At 42.7% G+C, this 15,704-nt stretch overlaps 1 protein-coding gene across 2 annotated transcripts in view; it reads right to left on the bottom strand.

Moving 5' to 3' along the window:
- Positions 1–15,704, bottom strand: part of ptprn2 (protein tyrosine phosphatase receptor type N2) — a 924,398-nt gene that overhangs the window by 76,829 nt on the left and 831,865 nt on the right. For both annotated transcript variants that reach the window (XM_068008124.1, XM_068008134.1), the window contains exon 14: positions 4,156–4,350. In XM_068008124.1, the coding sequence (XP_067864225.1) occupies positions 4,156–4,350 (195 nt within the window). The remainder of the gene's footprint in view (positions 1–4,155; positions 4,351–15,704) is intronic.

Raw genomic sequence — 15,704 nt, 5'->3', positions numbered from 1 at the left:
ACACATGAAAGGCCATAAATTAAACTCAAAGCGGTAGGAATTCAGGTCACTACCTGGGAATTGATAAGAAATTGGCTGAAGGGTCGAAAACAACAAGTACTCGTGAGAGGAGACGTGTCAGGGTACGGGAAGTACTGAGTGGGGTTTCCCAGGGCTCAGTGTTGGGAGAACTACTGTTTCTAATTTGCGTAAATGACTTGGATTCAGGAATTCAATGTTAAAGTGGTCAAATTTGCAAATGATACCAAACTAGGAGGGATAATTGGATTGGAGGAAGTAGCTCAGAAATTACAGAATGAGTTGGAAAAAATATGTAAGTGGTAAAAACAACAGCAGATTAAATTTAATGTAGACTGGTGTAAAGTACTTCACATAGGATGAAAAAAAATAACTGACACATGTACTCCATGAATGACATTGAAATAGCCAAGGACAGAGCTGAAAGAGGCCTTGGTGTTTTAGTAAGTTTGACGCTAAACATGGACCAACTAATGGAGGGTAGTGATCAAAAATTTCAACAGAATGTTGAACTACCTCGCCAAAACAGTAGAATACAAGTCAGAGGGACTTTAGCCAGAAGTTACAGTGCTCTGGTCGGACAGCACCTTGAGCTCTGCATCCAGTTCTGGTCACAGAGAAAAAAGGGAGACATTCAAGCACTAGAGGCAGTGCAGAGAAAAACTACAAGGTTCGTCCCTAGTGTCATAGGGCTGAGTTATGAGAGATGGGGTTTTCCAGGCCTAAGAAAGGAGGTGTCTGATACGTGATTTTATGTGATAGTTAAATATAAGGAAATGGTAAATCTGGAATATTGACTTTAAATTATATTTAAGCAATCTTACAACACCAGGTTATAGTCCAACAGTTTTATTTGAAAATCACAAGCTTTCGGAGCCTACCTACTTCTTCACTCACCTGACGAAGGAGGTAAGCTCCGAAAGCTTGTGATTTTCAAATAAAACTGTTGGACTATAACCTGGTGTTGTAAGATTCCTTACATTTGTCCACCCCAGTCCATCACCGGCATCTCCACATCTTAAATTATATTGAGAGAATAGGACCAGGAGAAACAGCTTCCAACTAGTAAAAGATAAACTTATGACTGACATCAGGACATTTTTCTTTATGCAAAAGGTGATCAAAAAATGGAATGGACTTCCAGGAAGAATGGTGGATGCGAAAATCCTGGAATCTCTTGAGAAATATTTAGAAGCTGAAATGGGGTGATTTTAAGATCTCTTTGGGTGGATGAATTAAGTTGGGCTGGATGGCCTTCCTCATCCATAATTATCTTGTGACTCAGAGAGAGGGGGAAAGGTGGCAAGAAGACCTGAAAAGTGGGAAGACAGGGGAAGAGAATGGGACAAGAAGAGGGGAAAGGAGGAGAAGGGGAGATGAAGGGGAAAGGGGGAGGGCAGAGCATGCTCATGGTAAAGATGAAGGATGAGTTGTTTTTAATGACAGGGGTATTATATCATGAAACACACAAAGTATTATGATGCAATAACAAGAGAAGTGCCTGTCTTGCTGGCCTTTTAATAATAGATTTTAGAGAAGCAGTCCAATGCTCCAGTGGAACTGTGTTTTACCTAGACTGTCCCATTAATGCCACAAATTGAAACCAGACCACAGCAGAAATGTGGGGATAGAAATTTAGTACAGGCAGCAGTGCGTAACAGGCGGTATTGCATCTGCCGGGCGATTTCGCATCTGCCGTCTGTTATACATCCCCTCCGACATTCAGCTCCACTGACTTAGTTAAATTTCACCCCCATGATCTTCTACCTGCTCAATTACCACCTATAAAGAGCTGCTGTAAATACACACAAGCTGAGGGAAATTAAAAGCTATTTGCTGTTGTAGAGAGATGTCTGTCTGAAAAAAAAATCTCCAAAAGCAACAATGCTGCCCCCCTTCCTTGAAACTGGGCAGAATGAATGGCTCTAATGCTCTAGACTGGCATTGTTTGTACATCTGCCCCTCCCATCCCCTTTGAGGACAGGCCAGGTTAACAAAGTCAGCACAACCCAACATGGTGTGACTGGCTTCCTTTCTCTGTTCACCCCACTTTTGCCCTAGGATTTATTCCTCTTTTATGAATATGATCATGATCATGTGCAAGCATGACGTATACTATTCATGTACGACACATTCAACTGAGAGGCTTCAAAGTGTGACAAATGTGACACTTTCAGCTGTGATTGATGTGGTAGATGCATGACATTATAGAAAAATATGGATAATGGGAGCAAAAGTACCGCCAACTGGAATCAGCTCAGTGTATTTAAATCTATATACAGGAGAATGTCACTCAGAGCTCAGTGTATTTAAATCTATATACAGGAGAATGTCACTCAGAGCTCAGTGTATTTAAATCTGTATACAGGAGAACGCTACCCAGAGCTCAGTGTATTTAAATCTGTATACAGGAGAACGCTACCCAGAGCTCAGTGTATTTAAATCTGTATACAGGAGAACGCTACCCAGAGCTCAGTGTATTTAAATCTATATACAGGAGAACGCTACCCAGAGCTCAGTGTATTTAAATCTATATACAGGAGAACGCTACCCAGAGCTCAGTGTATTTAAATCTATATACAGGACAATGTCACTCAGAGCTCAGTGTATTTAAATCTGTATACAGGAGAACGCTACCCAGAGCTCAGTGTATTTAAATCTATATACAGGAGAATGTCACTCAGAGCTCAGTGTATTTAAATCTGTATGCAGGAGAACGCTACCCAGAGCTCAGTGTATTTAAATCTGTATACAGGACAATGTCACTCAGAGCTCAGTGTATTTAAATCTATATACAGGAAAATGTCACCCAGAGCTCAGTGTATTTAAATCTATATACAGGATAATGTCAAGAGGACATCTGGCTGGGGCTCTTTTCACTAGAAAAGAGAAGGCTGAGGGGTGAACTGATAGAGGTTTTTAAAATTATGAAAGGGTTTGATAGGGTAGACGTAGAGAAGATGTTTCCCCTTGGAGGGGAGACCAAATCTAGGGGTCATAAATATAAGATAATCACTAATAAATCCAATCGGGAATTCAAGAGAAACTTCTTTACCCTGATAGTCGTTAGAATGTGGAACTCGCTACCACAAGGAGTGGTTGAGGCGAATAACATGGATGCATTTAAGGAGAAGCTAGATAAACACATGAGGGAGAAAGGAATAGAAGGGTATCCTGATAGGGTTAGATGAAGAACGGTGGGGGGAGGCTTGTTTGCAGCATAAACACTGGCATAGAACAGTTGGGCCAAATGACCTGTTTCTGTGCTGTAGATTCTATGTAATTCTATGTAGTGTGCCATTTCTAAATGTATATAGGAGTAGAAGGTTGCATGCAGTGAAGAAGCTAAACTGGATCTAAAAAGGCAAATTTCATTCAAAACGAGCCTTGTTCCTTATTTTCCCACAGTAAACATTCTTTCATGTTTACATGATGTATTTTCATAGATTGTTTGAAAGACTGGTATCTTAAAAAGATACATTAAGAAAAATATAAGTATTGCATATGTTTTAATTGCCCTCTTTTTGTTAGTGTTTTAGTTTCAAGTTCTACAACTTACTTGATGTCTGAAACTAACACTCTTCAGGATGTCACGTATCAGGCAAAAAAAAAATCTTTCTTACAATTTAATCATTCTCATTTTCTTTGTAATGTTACAAACAGATTATTGCTGAGTATCTGACTTGACATTATCCTGCCTGTGCTACCGAGTGTAGAAGGGACGACAACCTTAAGAATAAAGATTTTACCGATAAAATGATTAGAATTACTTTCTGACTGGCTGCAAAAACAAATGTTTACTGGTGACCGATTTGCTATTTAAAGTAAGATACACTTTTTTGCTTTTGAGCAGATACTTAGCGAATACGACCAGAACTACAAGTTGTTCCCTGTTATACTGAGTCAGGAGGAGGGAATGAACTTTGAATTTCCCTTCAGGAGCACCACTGTGTTTTACATCTATTCTTCTGACTGTTCACAATCGGTCTACACAAGTAAACGTACATCAACGCATCGTGAATAATGCACAGGCGACCGACTTCTCTCGCACCGCATTAAACGAAGGTAATAGCTCCTTTGTTACCAGGAACCAATGGCAGTGAGAAAAGCTATGAGGAGGACCATGGGAGCGATTACCAGTATCATGTGTCCTGTGGAGATGTCCATGTTGGACTGGACCGGTTCCTCACACCAGGAGGAGGTGCTGCTCCGTGTGGATGGGCTAGGCTGTGGGCCGTCACTGAACTGAGAGGAGACGCTGTTGATGCGGGAGGAGTGGGCAGGCTCTGGACGCTCAGATGTCTTGACAGCCATACGCTGGCGGCAAAGCTCCTAGATTAGAGGAAAGAAAACAAACAAGTTGGAAGTAATCCAAGGTTTTTAACAGCAGTCAGTGGGGGAGGGGAGGGGGGGGGGGGGGGTTCAGTCTGTGCTTTCAAGATAGGCTTGATCAGGTTTGAGTGTGAAACTGAAGTGAGACATTGGACATCAATCTGCAGTTTTCACCTCCCACCCTCCCCCCCCAAACAAAGGTTGGCTCAGGTCTAAAGACAAACTGTAACATGTTCATTGAGAGCTTGCACACCTGGAAAATCAAAACCAAAATCGATTCAATTCCCAGTATGCCGATCTTTCCATATATATATATATATATATATATATATATATCTATCTATAGTAATAGAAAATCAAAACAGAAAATTCTGGAAAACACTCAGCAGGTCAGGCAGCATCTGTGGAGAGAGAGAAACAGAGTTAACGGTTCAGGTTGATGGTCTTCCATCAGATGCTGCTCGACCTGCTGAGTATTTCCAGTATTTATTGTTCTTATTTCAGATTTCCAGCATCTGCAGTATTTTGCTTTTCTTTTTTATGTATTTTGTTCATAGAATCATAGAAAGGTTACAGCACGGAAAGAGGCCATTCAGCCCATCGAGTCCGCGCCGGCTCTATGCAAGGCGGCTCACCACCACCTTCCCAAGGGCAACTAGGGATGGGCAATAAATGCTGACCTTGCCAGCGATGCCCACATCGCATGAATGAATAAAAAAAAAAATCCAGCTAGTCCCACTCCCCCACCCTATCCCCGTAGCCCTGTAAATATTTTCCTATCAAGTACTTATTCAGTTCCCTTTTAAAAGCCGTAATTGAATCTGCCTCCACCACCCCCTCGGGCAGTGCATTCCAGATCCTAACCACTCGCTGTGTAAAAAAGTTTTCCCCATGTCACCTTTGGTTCTTTTGTCAATTGCCTTAAATCTATGTCCTCTGGTTCTTGATACTTCCACCAATGGGAACAGTTTCTCTCTATCTACTCTGTCTAGACCCTTCATGATTTTGAATACCTCTATCAAATCTCCTCGCAACCATCTCTGTTCCAAGGAGAACAACCCCGGCTTCTCCAGTCTATCAATGTAACTAAAGTCCCTCATCTCTGGAATCATTCTAGTAAATCTCTTCTGCACCCTCTCTAAGGCCTTCATATATTTTGTTTGAAGGTGTTGATTTTTTTTCTCCCCTTCGTTCCTTTCCCTACTCCGATGGCCTTCCCGTGCTAGATAACTTCCCCGTCCAAAAGTGACGGGCAGGAGGAGGCAGGCAGCCTATGCCAAACTTCTGTCATTTTACAACCAACTGCTCGCAAGTGCACAAGACCAGCCTGTGGGGATAGTGCGGGGCTGGGGGGGGGGGGGGGGGGGGAGATTCTCCCATTCAGACAGTGCCTACCCTCTGCTTGGCACAGCTGAGATCGGCAACTCGCGGTGCGGAGGACTGTGGTTGGAAATCAGTGTCCTACCACTGCGTGGCACAGTGGGAGTGCTGTATGTCCAACACTCTGCAACCATCGCTTTCATTTTTAAAAAAAGTTTGGAACAGTTCAACTATGTTTGGTTGAGTTTCGTCCTCCTGCTATTGTTTCAAGGCAAATCTCATCAGCATTTCAAATAATCGATCCAGTGCCGGGAGCATATTGTACATTTTATAATATGAAACAAAATGATGGCAGTCATCTCTCCAGGCGATGTTATAATGGCTGGCATTGGCACCATTTATTTCAGAGTAAATGGAAGGTTCTTATTGTTGCCAATTGGTTTAGTGATATTTTACTGTCAAAGTACTTTTGAGGAGGAAATACTGCATGTGCAAGAATTTATCTGGGAAACTACTGAACGCTACACCTAATATTTCTGATTTTAATATTTTTATTTAAATAACAGATCACGGTTCATTGAGATGGTGTCACTATTATTACACCTGCCCTGTGGTAACATCTGGTTCACTAAATACCATGTGAAAGCTGAACATTACTCTCTCTTTTCATGAGTCGAAGATGATTGTGGGGTAAGTCTGCAGCTGGGTGATTCGATTACTGCTTTTACACTTGGATGGGGGAAGTTACTGTCCTTGGGTCCGCTGGGCTTCGCTTTTGTACCAAGTGCTGCAGAGATCAAACATGTAGGACAAACTTTTTTTGCATTTACAACAACGACAAGCACTTGCATTTCTATAGTGCCTTTAGTGTAGTAAAATGTCCCAAGGCACTTCACGGAAGCTTTATTTATCAAAATTTGACACCAAGCCACATAGAGATATTAGGGGTGACCAAAAGCTTAGTCAAAGGGGTAGGTTTTAAGGAGCATCTTAAAGGAGGCAAGAGAGATAGGGAGGGGGGGACATTTAGGGAGAGAATTCGAGAGCTTAGGGCTTAGGCAGCTGAAGGCATAGTTGCCAATTGTGGCGTGATGAAAATCAGGGATGTGCAAGAGGTCAGAATTGGAGAAGCACAGAGATCTTGGAGGGTTGTAGGGCTGCAGGAGGTTACTGAGATAGAGAGGGGCGAGGCCATGGAGGGATTTGAAAACAAGGATGAGAATTTTAAAATCGAGGCGTTGCCAGACCAGGAGCCAATTTAGGTCAGTGAGCACAGGGGTGATGGGTGAATCGGACTTGGTGCGAGATAGAATATGGGCAGCAGAGTTATGGATGAACTCAAGTTTACAGAGGGTGCAAGGTGGGAGGCCGGCCAGGAGAGCACTGGAATAGTCAAGTCTAAGGTAACAAAGGCATGAATGAGGGTTTCAGTAGCAGATGAGCTGAGGCAGGGCAGGATTAGAATCGCCTCCCTTATCCCGACAGCAGAATTGTTGACCCATATCTTCATGGAGGCTCGCTGAGCTCCAACTATTTTGTCCTAAAAGTTTGCTCCTCTTCCCATCCTCGCCTCCTCACATTGTCAACCACTTTGACGCACTCTTTCCCAGGACCTCCGCACCGTGGAACTCCTTACCTCCCTCAACTTTCCCTTCCTTCTACCATCTGCAGACGTTCAAAACTTGAGCGTGGCATCACCTAACCAACACGTCTGTATTTGCCTTCTCCTCTGAACTTTTCAGCACTGGGCCTCCGCTCTTTATGTGGGTTTCCAAATGAATAAGAGGAACGCAGCAAGTCAGGTTTTTAAAAAAAAATAAAAAGCGACGCATTGTTTCGAAGCCAGAATGTGCTGCAATTTTGTTTCTTTTTCCAGGTACTAAACGCTTGAGGACTTGGAAATGAACTGGGGTGGAGGCCTTGGTTTATTTTTGCCAGTGGCAAGGCCTTACAGGCCCTGCATCATTTTTTTTTATTAACATAGTCACACATAGGGGATAATTTTGACTTTGGGCGAGAGTGTAAAACGGGCAATAGTGAATCAGCCGCCCATTATACATCCCTCCCGATTATCATTTCTATTGACTTCAGCAGAAATGAAAATGGGGAGAGTTGTGTAACGGACTGCCGATTCGCTATGCCCCCATTTTACACCATCGGACAAAGTCAAAATTACCCTCAGACACACGCGCGGTATAAAAGATACAGCAGATTTTCACACAGAAAGCTCCCATCAGTACTCTTCCATGATATTTACTGCATTCGTAGCACCACAAATCATACATAAGAACTGATATTGCTCATTCTGGACAAAAGCTGTCTGTACTCAACAACAAATAAACAAATAGCAACAAGCAGCTCAAGTGTCATATCTGCTCCCAACCCATGCTAATTTCAGCCTGAATGTCTGCATGAATACTCTTTATTAATGTACAAAAACACATATAATTATATGGCTACAAGCATATGTGCACTTGGCATCTAGCAAAGAGCCATGTTCCAGCACGGTATTTTGTCACCATTTGAAAAATATCACAGTGTAAAAATAATTACCTACTGAGGACTCATAGAATCATACAGCACAGAAGGACTGCTACAAATGCAGTAAATATCATGGAAGAGTACTGATGGGAGCTCTCTATGTGAAAATCTGCTGTATCTTTTATACCGCATGTGCGTCTGGGGGTAATTCGGTCCATCATACCTGTGCCGGCTCTTTGGAAGTCCCACACCCCCCAGCTTTTTCCCCATAGCCCTGCAAATTATTTGGGAAATAGTCATTCTTCCTTGAATATTCACTTTCTTTGTTCAGGTTGATGTTTTTTCCCTCCCTTCCCATTTCCTGTAAATTGTTTTCTTGACCTCTTCGTTCCCTCTCCCCTGTACTCTGTCTGAGTGCGTGGGCCGGCCTCTATCAACAGGACTCTTACGCCAGCCTCTAGGAGGTGCTAACGGCTTGCAGCAAAGTGGTGCAGTTGACCTGCCCTCCCATTTTCTCTCCCTTTGTGCAGGAAGGCACCTGAGCTGCCACTGACACCTTGCGCATCCCCGATTTCGATCGCTCCTCCTTTGGCGGCCGTGCCTTCAGCTGCCTAGGCCCCAAACTCTGGAATTCCCTCCCTAAACCTCTCCACCTCTCTCTCCTCCTTTAAGGTGCTCCTTAAAACCTATCTCTTTCCTATCCTAATATCTCCTTATGTGGCTCGGTGTCAAACTTTGTTTATGATATTCGCTTCTGTGAAGCGCCTTGGAACGTTTTACTACGTTAAAGGCGCTTTATAAAGGCAGGTTGTTGTTGTTGTTGACATTGTTTGTCCTCCCCTTAATAGAGGTCAGGAACTTACTATGTTGAGATACAAACCCAGCGCTGTCAACACTCGTGATTGCCAAAGGCAGTTCCGACACAGGGTCTGAGGAGCAGTCTTAGGTGACTCCTTCGGCTATATTTCGCAGCTATCTCAAGGCTACCCTTTCGGCACTGTAGGCCCAATTTTAATATCGCCATCACCCCGATCTGACGTGCAAATGGGGGAGTTGCACACAGAAAATTCGGTGGAATCAATTCTGTCTGATTCTCGCTGGCTTTCATGACCCCATTCCACCTTCCAGATGGGCTTGGGGTGGGCGTTTGGAGCTCATGTTCCAGTCGGTCGGGAGCTTCATTACCCAATGCAAAAGGGATCGGGGAAGACTGCCAGTCCACATCCCACCCACAGGAATACTGGTTGCCAACATCTATTGCCACCACATCCACGCAGACTTGGCGTGAATGAGGTCCCAGCACAGAACTTCGGGTGGGACGGCCTTTAAAAGCCCCATAGTTTTTTTTTAAGGTGAATGTCTTTTTATGCCTTTTAAAAGCCCTTCTTTTCCTTTACTGATTCTTTGGCTGGTTGTTATTAAATTTTCTGGCAAAAGTGGGTTTGCCGGTGGGCATCCTCCCAGCTGATGTGTTTTGACGAAGAGAAGTGGCAGAGGGATACCAGGCAGGTTAGGCTGCCCGAGAGGTGCTCCGTACCCTCCTGTGAGCATATTCACCCCTGCATCTGCAGAGAGAAGTAACATTATCCAATTTGACAGATGCCATGCTGGTAGAGGCTCTTCCCAAAGGAAACTGAACAAACGAGTTAGGCAGCGAGTTATTACGATCTGGAATTGCACTGCCTGAAAGGGTGGTGGAAGGAGATTCAATAGTAACTTTCAAAAGGGAATTGGATAAATACTTGAAAAGGAAAAATTTGCAGGGCTATGGAGAGCGGGAGTCGGCACAGGCACGATGGGCCAGATGGTCTCCTTCTGTGCTGTAAGGTTCAATGATTCTATGAACCCTGGTGGGGTTACTACAATATGTGAACGCAGACTAAGTTTTATGCTGGAAGGTTCTTCAGAAGCGCCCCAATGAAAATACTGCATGGAAGGAGGCATGCCAATGTGATCAGGTGCCAGCATTGCCCGTTTGGCCATATCTGCCAAGAGGCCATTATGTCTGCAGACTTTGACACAGCTACCTGGGAATGACATGGGGACCTGTTCTCTCAGGATCCAGGTCGGCAGGGTGGCAGATGCAAAGCTGTGCCGCCTATGGCCACTTTGCAGCAGAGGGCCAGCAGTGGGATGATGCTCTGGAGTGGCACAGAGGATAACTCCACTTGCAAGCAGCTCTGGCAGCACCACCTCGACTTCAACCACCAAATAGGGGGACAAGCATTGAGCTATTCTGTCATCTGCCTGTGGACTCATGCCTGGCAATTCTTGCACCCTTGACCCCTTAACCTTGGCAAAGGCTGCTGATGGTTTACGGTGCCTTTAAAGGCTCTCCAAAAGCCTTCTGAATTGTTGTCTCCTAATGTGAGACTCTCCTTTAATTGTCTTTGTTTCTTCAAATTTTCCTCTCCCACAACTCATGTCATCCTTAAACCAGTCTGAGTTTCCACTTGGAGTTGTGAATAATTCTGTAAGTGAGTTTAGGCTGCAGAATTGAGTGCTATTTGCACTGGAGATCCAGTTGGTACAATAAACCATTTAGAACTGACTTACACTTTGAAGACAAAAATTGGCTCCTGTGTGAAACCAAATCGCAAACTGTATATAAGGACAGATTTTCAATTTTTCTACAGATACTGCACAAAGAAAATTTTCACTCTGCTGGGACTTCTTTGCGATTTGTATGTTGGCAACACTGTTAACTCCACATCCTGGCACATTGTGATACAGCGCGTTAGCATCCTATTATGTTATGCCTTCAGCTTTCTAGGCCCCAAGCTCTGGAATTCACTCCCTAAACCTCTTCGCCTCTCTATCCTCCTTTAAGATGCACCTGGAAGTCTACCTCTTTGACCAAGCTTTTGGTCACCTATCCTAATATCTCCTTATGTGGCTCGGAGTCAAATTTTGTTTGATAATGCTCCTGTGAAGTGCCTTGGAACATTGTATTACATTAAAGGTGCTATATAAATGCAAATTGTTGTTGTACCAGTGGCCTAAATCTCCCATAGTCTAATCTCAGCTCTTCTTGAACGATCAGTATTATGGCCGACAATCAAATACATGGAAGTTACAAAGAAGTTACATAGAAGTGGAAAAGCGCCATTTGACACAACCAGTCCTGGTCAGTATTTACCCTCCATGTGAGCAAATAGTCCTAATCACATTTACTCACCCTGTTCCCATATCATTTCGTCCCCTGGTCTTCATCCTCCTATGCTGATGTAGTTGCTGCCTCAACCACTAACCCTGGAAGTGAATTCCACAGCCTCACAACTCTGTGTGAAGAAGTTTCTCTTGCTTTTTGTTCGAAATCTCTGATATTTAATCTTGTATCTGTGGCTTCTTATTCTTGACCTCTCAATGACTGAAAACAATCTGCCTGTATCTACCTTGTCCCAACATTACATAATTTTAAACACTGCTATCATATTGCCCCATAATCTGCATTGTTCTAAATATAAAAACCCTAATTTTTCAAGTCTTTCATCGTATTTGCATTTCCTCATACCGGGCAGCATCCGAGTGAATCTGCGTTGTAGCCTCTCTAACGCCTCAATATCCTTCCTATAGTGTGGAGCCCAAAACTTCACACAGTACTTTACCTGAGGTTTTATTAATGGTTTACAATTACCCAGGTTGGTGAGGGGTGGGTGGCGGGGGGCTCGGTAGGTTTTCAAAGACATAATAGCATGTTACTATACTGCAACAGAATTGTACAACACTGGGAACATGTTTCAAAAAGTAAGGACACTTTTTGCCCTAAATGAAATTGAACAACTTACATTTATAGAGCCTTTAACATAGTAAAACAGACCAAGGTGCTTCACAGGAGCGTTATCAAACAAAATTTGACACTGAGCCACATGATGTTGAGTATATGGACTTTCAAGAGGCATTTGATAAAGCACTACATAATAGACTTGTTAGCAAAATTAAAGCCCATGGGATTAAAGGAACAGTGGCAGCCTGGATACAAAATTGGCTAAGAGACAGAAAGCAGAGAATAGTGGTGAGCGGTTGTTTTTCAGACTGGAGGGGAAGTATATAGTGGTGTTCCCCACAGGTCAGTATTATGACCACTGCTCTTTTTGATATATATTAATGACCTGGATTTGGGTACAAGGGATATAATTTCAAAGCTGCAGATGACACGAAATTTGGAAATGTAGTAAACAGTGAGGAGGATAGTAATAGACTTCAGGAGGACATAGACAGACTGGCGAAATGGGCAGACACATAGCAGATGAAATTTAACGCAGAGAAGTGTGAAGTGATACAATTTGGTAGGAGGAATGAGGAGAGCCAACATAAACTAAATGATACAATTTTAAAGGGGGTGTAGGAACAGACAGACCTGAGGGTGCACATACACAAATCTTTGAAGGTGGCAGGACAGGATGTTAAAAAAGCATTTGGGATCCTGGGCTTTATTAATAGAAGCATAGAGTACAAAAGCAAGGAAGTTATGCTAAACCCTTATAAAAAAAACACTGTTTAGGCACCATCTGGAGTATTGTGTTCAATTCTGGGCACCATACTTTAGGGAGGGTGCAGAAGAGATTTACTAGAATGGTACCAGGGATGAGGGACTTCAGTTATGTGGAGAGACTGGAGAAGCTGGGGTTGTTCTCCTTAGAACAGAGAAGGTTAAGAGGAGATTTGATAGAGGTGATCAAAATCATGAACAGTTTTGACACAGTAAATAAGGAGAAACTGTTTCCAGTGGCAGAAGGGTCAGCAACCAGAGGACACAGATTTAACGTGATTGGCAAAAGAGCCAGAGGCGACATGAGGAAACATTTTTTTACGCGGTGAGTTGTAATGATCTAGAATGCACTTCCTGAAAGGGTGGTGGAAGCAGATTCAATAGTAACTTTCAAAAGGGAGTTGGATAAATACTTGAAGGGAAAAAAATTACAGGGCTATGGGGAAAGAGCAGGGGAATGGGACTAATTGGATAGCTCCTTTGTCATACTGGCTCACTGCAAAATTCCTCTTTAAAAAGGAAAAATACTAGTCCAGTTACGTGCAATTATATCTTTCAAAGTGACAGCTCATCTTTAAAGAAATAGGGTGTTGTGCACTTTGGATAATGGGAGCTTGAAATGCAACAAAAGGTGGCGAACTAATGGCTTGAGTGTAATTTAACTAAATGCTGAGTGAGACGCATTCCAGCAATAAGCCCATTACATATTAGTTCTATAAAATATCAGTTTTACTGATTTCTATTCAGATCAAAAGTTTCAGATTTATTAAAGGCAAATTAAAGCGATTTTTGATGAAGGGGCAATTGGATAGATAAAAGGAATGTAGTAGATGTAGTGTATATGGATTTTCAAAAGGCATTCGATAAGGTAACAAGAGTTAGAAAGTTTCAGGCATATGGTATAAGAGGAAATGTAACAACATGGAGAGAGAGTTGGTTGATGCACAGGAAACAAAAAGCTAGGGTAACTCAAATTGGAAAATGGCTGGAAGTGGTGTACCCCAGAAATGTCTTTATGCAATGGGTGATTTTGGGACGTTATAGACGGGATAGTGGCATGGGCAGACTGGTGGCAGATGCAATTTAATGTGGATGAATGCAAGATAATGCATTTTGGGAGGAAAAGCAAGGAATGGATGTACAGACTCAATGGCAAGACACTGAAGGATGTGGATGAACAGAGAGATCTCAGGGTTCAAATCCATAATTCCCTGAAAGTGTGAGTGCAGATAGCTAAAGCAATAAAAAAGGCTAATAACATGGATTTTATAAATAGGGGCATAGAGTACTAGAGTAAAAAAAAATTATTCTTATGTACAAAATATTGGTTAGGCCAGTTAGAGTACCGTGTACATTATAGAAAAGACATTAAAGCCATAGACAGCATACAGTGTAAATTCACCATGATGATGCCAGGGATGGAAAACTATAATTATGAGGAGAAATTTGAGATATTGAGACAATTTTCACTAGAGGAGATTTAATAGCCGCTTTTAATATTATGAAGGGTTTTGAATTGATAAAGACTATTACCTCTGATTGGGGAGTTAGTGATGAGGGCGTCATCAATTTTAAATTGTCACTGAGAGTGAGGAAAGAGGTAGGAGAAATTTATTGACGTTGTGGTTTGTTGGAACATGAAATGCTTTGCAACAGAGTGGTAATGTCAGAGACTGCTGAATTTTTTAAAAAGGAAAATTGGATAAATATTTGTATGCGTGGAAAATACAGGGCTACGGGGAGAACAGGGACGCAGTAAGATTAGAAAGAGCCAACACAGAAACAATAGGAAGAATAGCCTCCTTCTGTGCTGTTAATTTCTATGATTCTCACACTCAAATATGATCGCCAGTTAAAGTTAAAGCAGCATGCCTTACTGGCTCTGCTAAAAATACCCATGCTACAAAGGATGTTGACGTACTTCCCTTACCCCATGAGGTACAAAGGTGTGGGTTCAGGGACTCCCCACTTGGTGTGAGGTTCCTATCTCACCTGGGCTCACTTTTGTGAAGATGACAGAAAATAAGTTGACTTGCAAAACCCTTACATACTGTTTTGCTGGCCAGTCACAGGGCAGGGCTGACAGTGCTGCAAGACACAACTATTTGCCTACCCCTTTAGTTATGGACTACAGACCTTCCAACTTACCGCATTTCAGGGGTGAGACACTCTGGGCAAGCAATCACGTTTTTAATTTAACACATTCTCTATGATTTTTGTTTTTAAACTCCCTCCCACCTCAATTTTGTTTGTGCCATCTTCTCCTGAAGCTGCTAACTCACACTGCTTTATGGTTCCCTGGATGTTGTGCACCCTCTGGTAAATTGCCCAAGTGCCCATTGTTCATGTGTGTGTCAGATGATGAATGTCAGCTGTCTATTCAACCATGGGGTGTATGACAGCTGAGCCTGATCCTGTCCATAAACACACACTTTCCAGTAGGGGTTACTGAATAGGTATTGGGATCGAGAACCCTGGTTGATCTTCCCCATCACTAGGCCAGAAGCGTTGAGGCCAATGGCTGCACCCTTCCTCTGCCTGGTTGAGATCAGGTTAGAGACCTGGAATCTTCATAGTCCACAAGGCTCAGATCCAACCCAGGCAGGGCATTTCTCAACTGAATCATCATAAGAGCTTCCCAATGAGAGTGCACTCCTCTATTTCTTGATTCTTTTCTCATCCGTAATGAAATATGACAAATTGGCCTCATACAAAACTTTTAGAAAGCAGTACATCACCCAGTTCTGTCCTCCTTTGAAACTGTATATGAATTCCATGTGTTCATAGAATGATACAGCACAGAAGGATGCCATTCGGCCCATCGTGCCTGTGCCGGCTCTTTGAAAGACCTATTCAATTAGTCCCACTCCCCTGCTCTGTTGCCATACCTCTGCAAATTTTTCTACTTCAAGTATTTATCCAATTCGCTTTTGAAAGTTATTGTTGAATCTGCTTCCATCACCCTTTCAGGCAGAGTCTTCTAGATCAAAACACCTCACTGTGTAAAAGTGTTTTCCTCATGTCGCCTCTGGTTCTTTTGCCAAGTCTTAAAACAATTGTA

This window comes from Heptranchias perlo, chromosome 2 (assembly GCF_035084215.1).
Source record: "Heptranchias perlo isolate sHepPer1 chromosome 2, sHepPer1.hap1, whole genome shotgun sequence".
Lineage (NCBI taxonomy): Eukaryota > Metazoa > Chordata > Chondrichthyes > Hexanchiformes > Hexanchidae > Heptranchias > Heptranchias perlo.
Note: the sequence above shows the minus strand (reverse complement) of the source record. Positions and strands in the feature narration are given on the sequence as shown.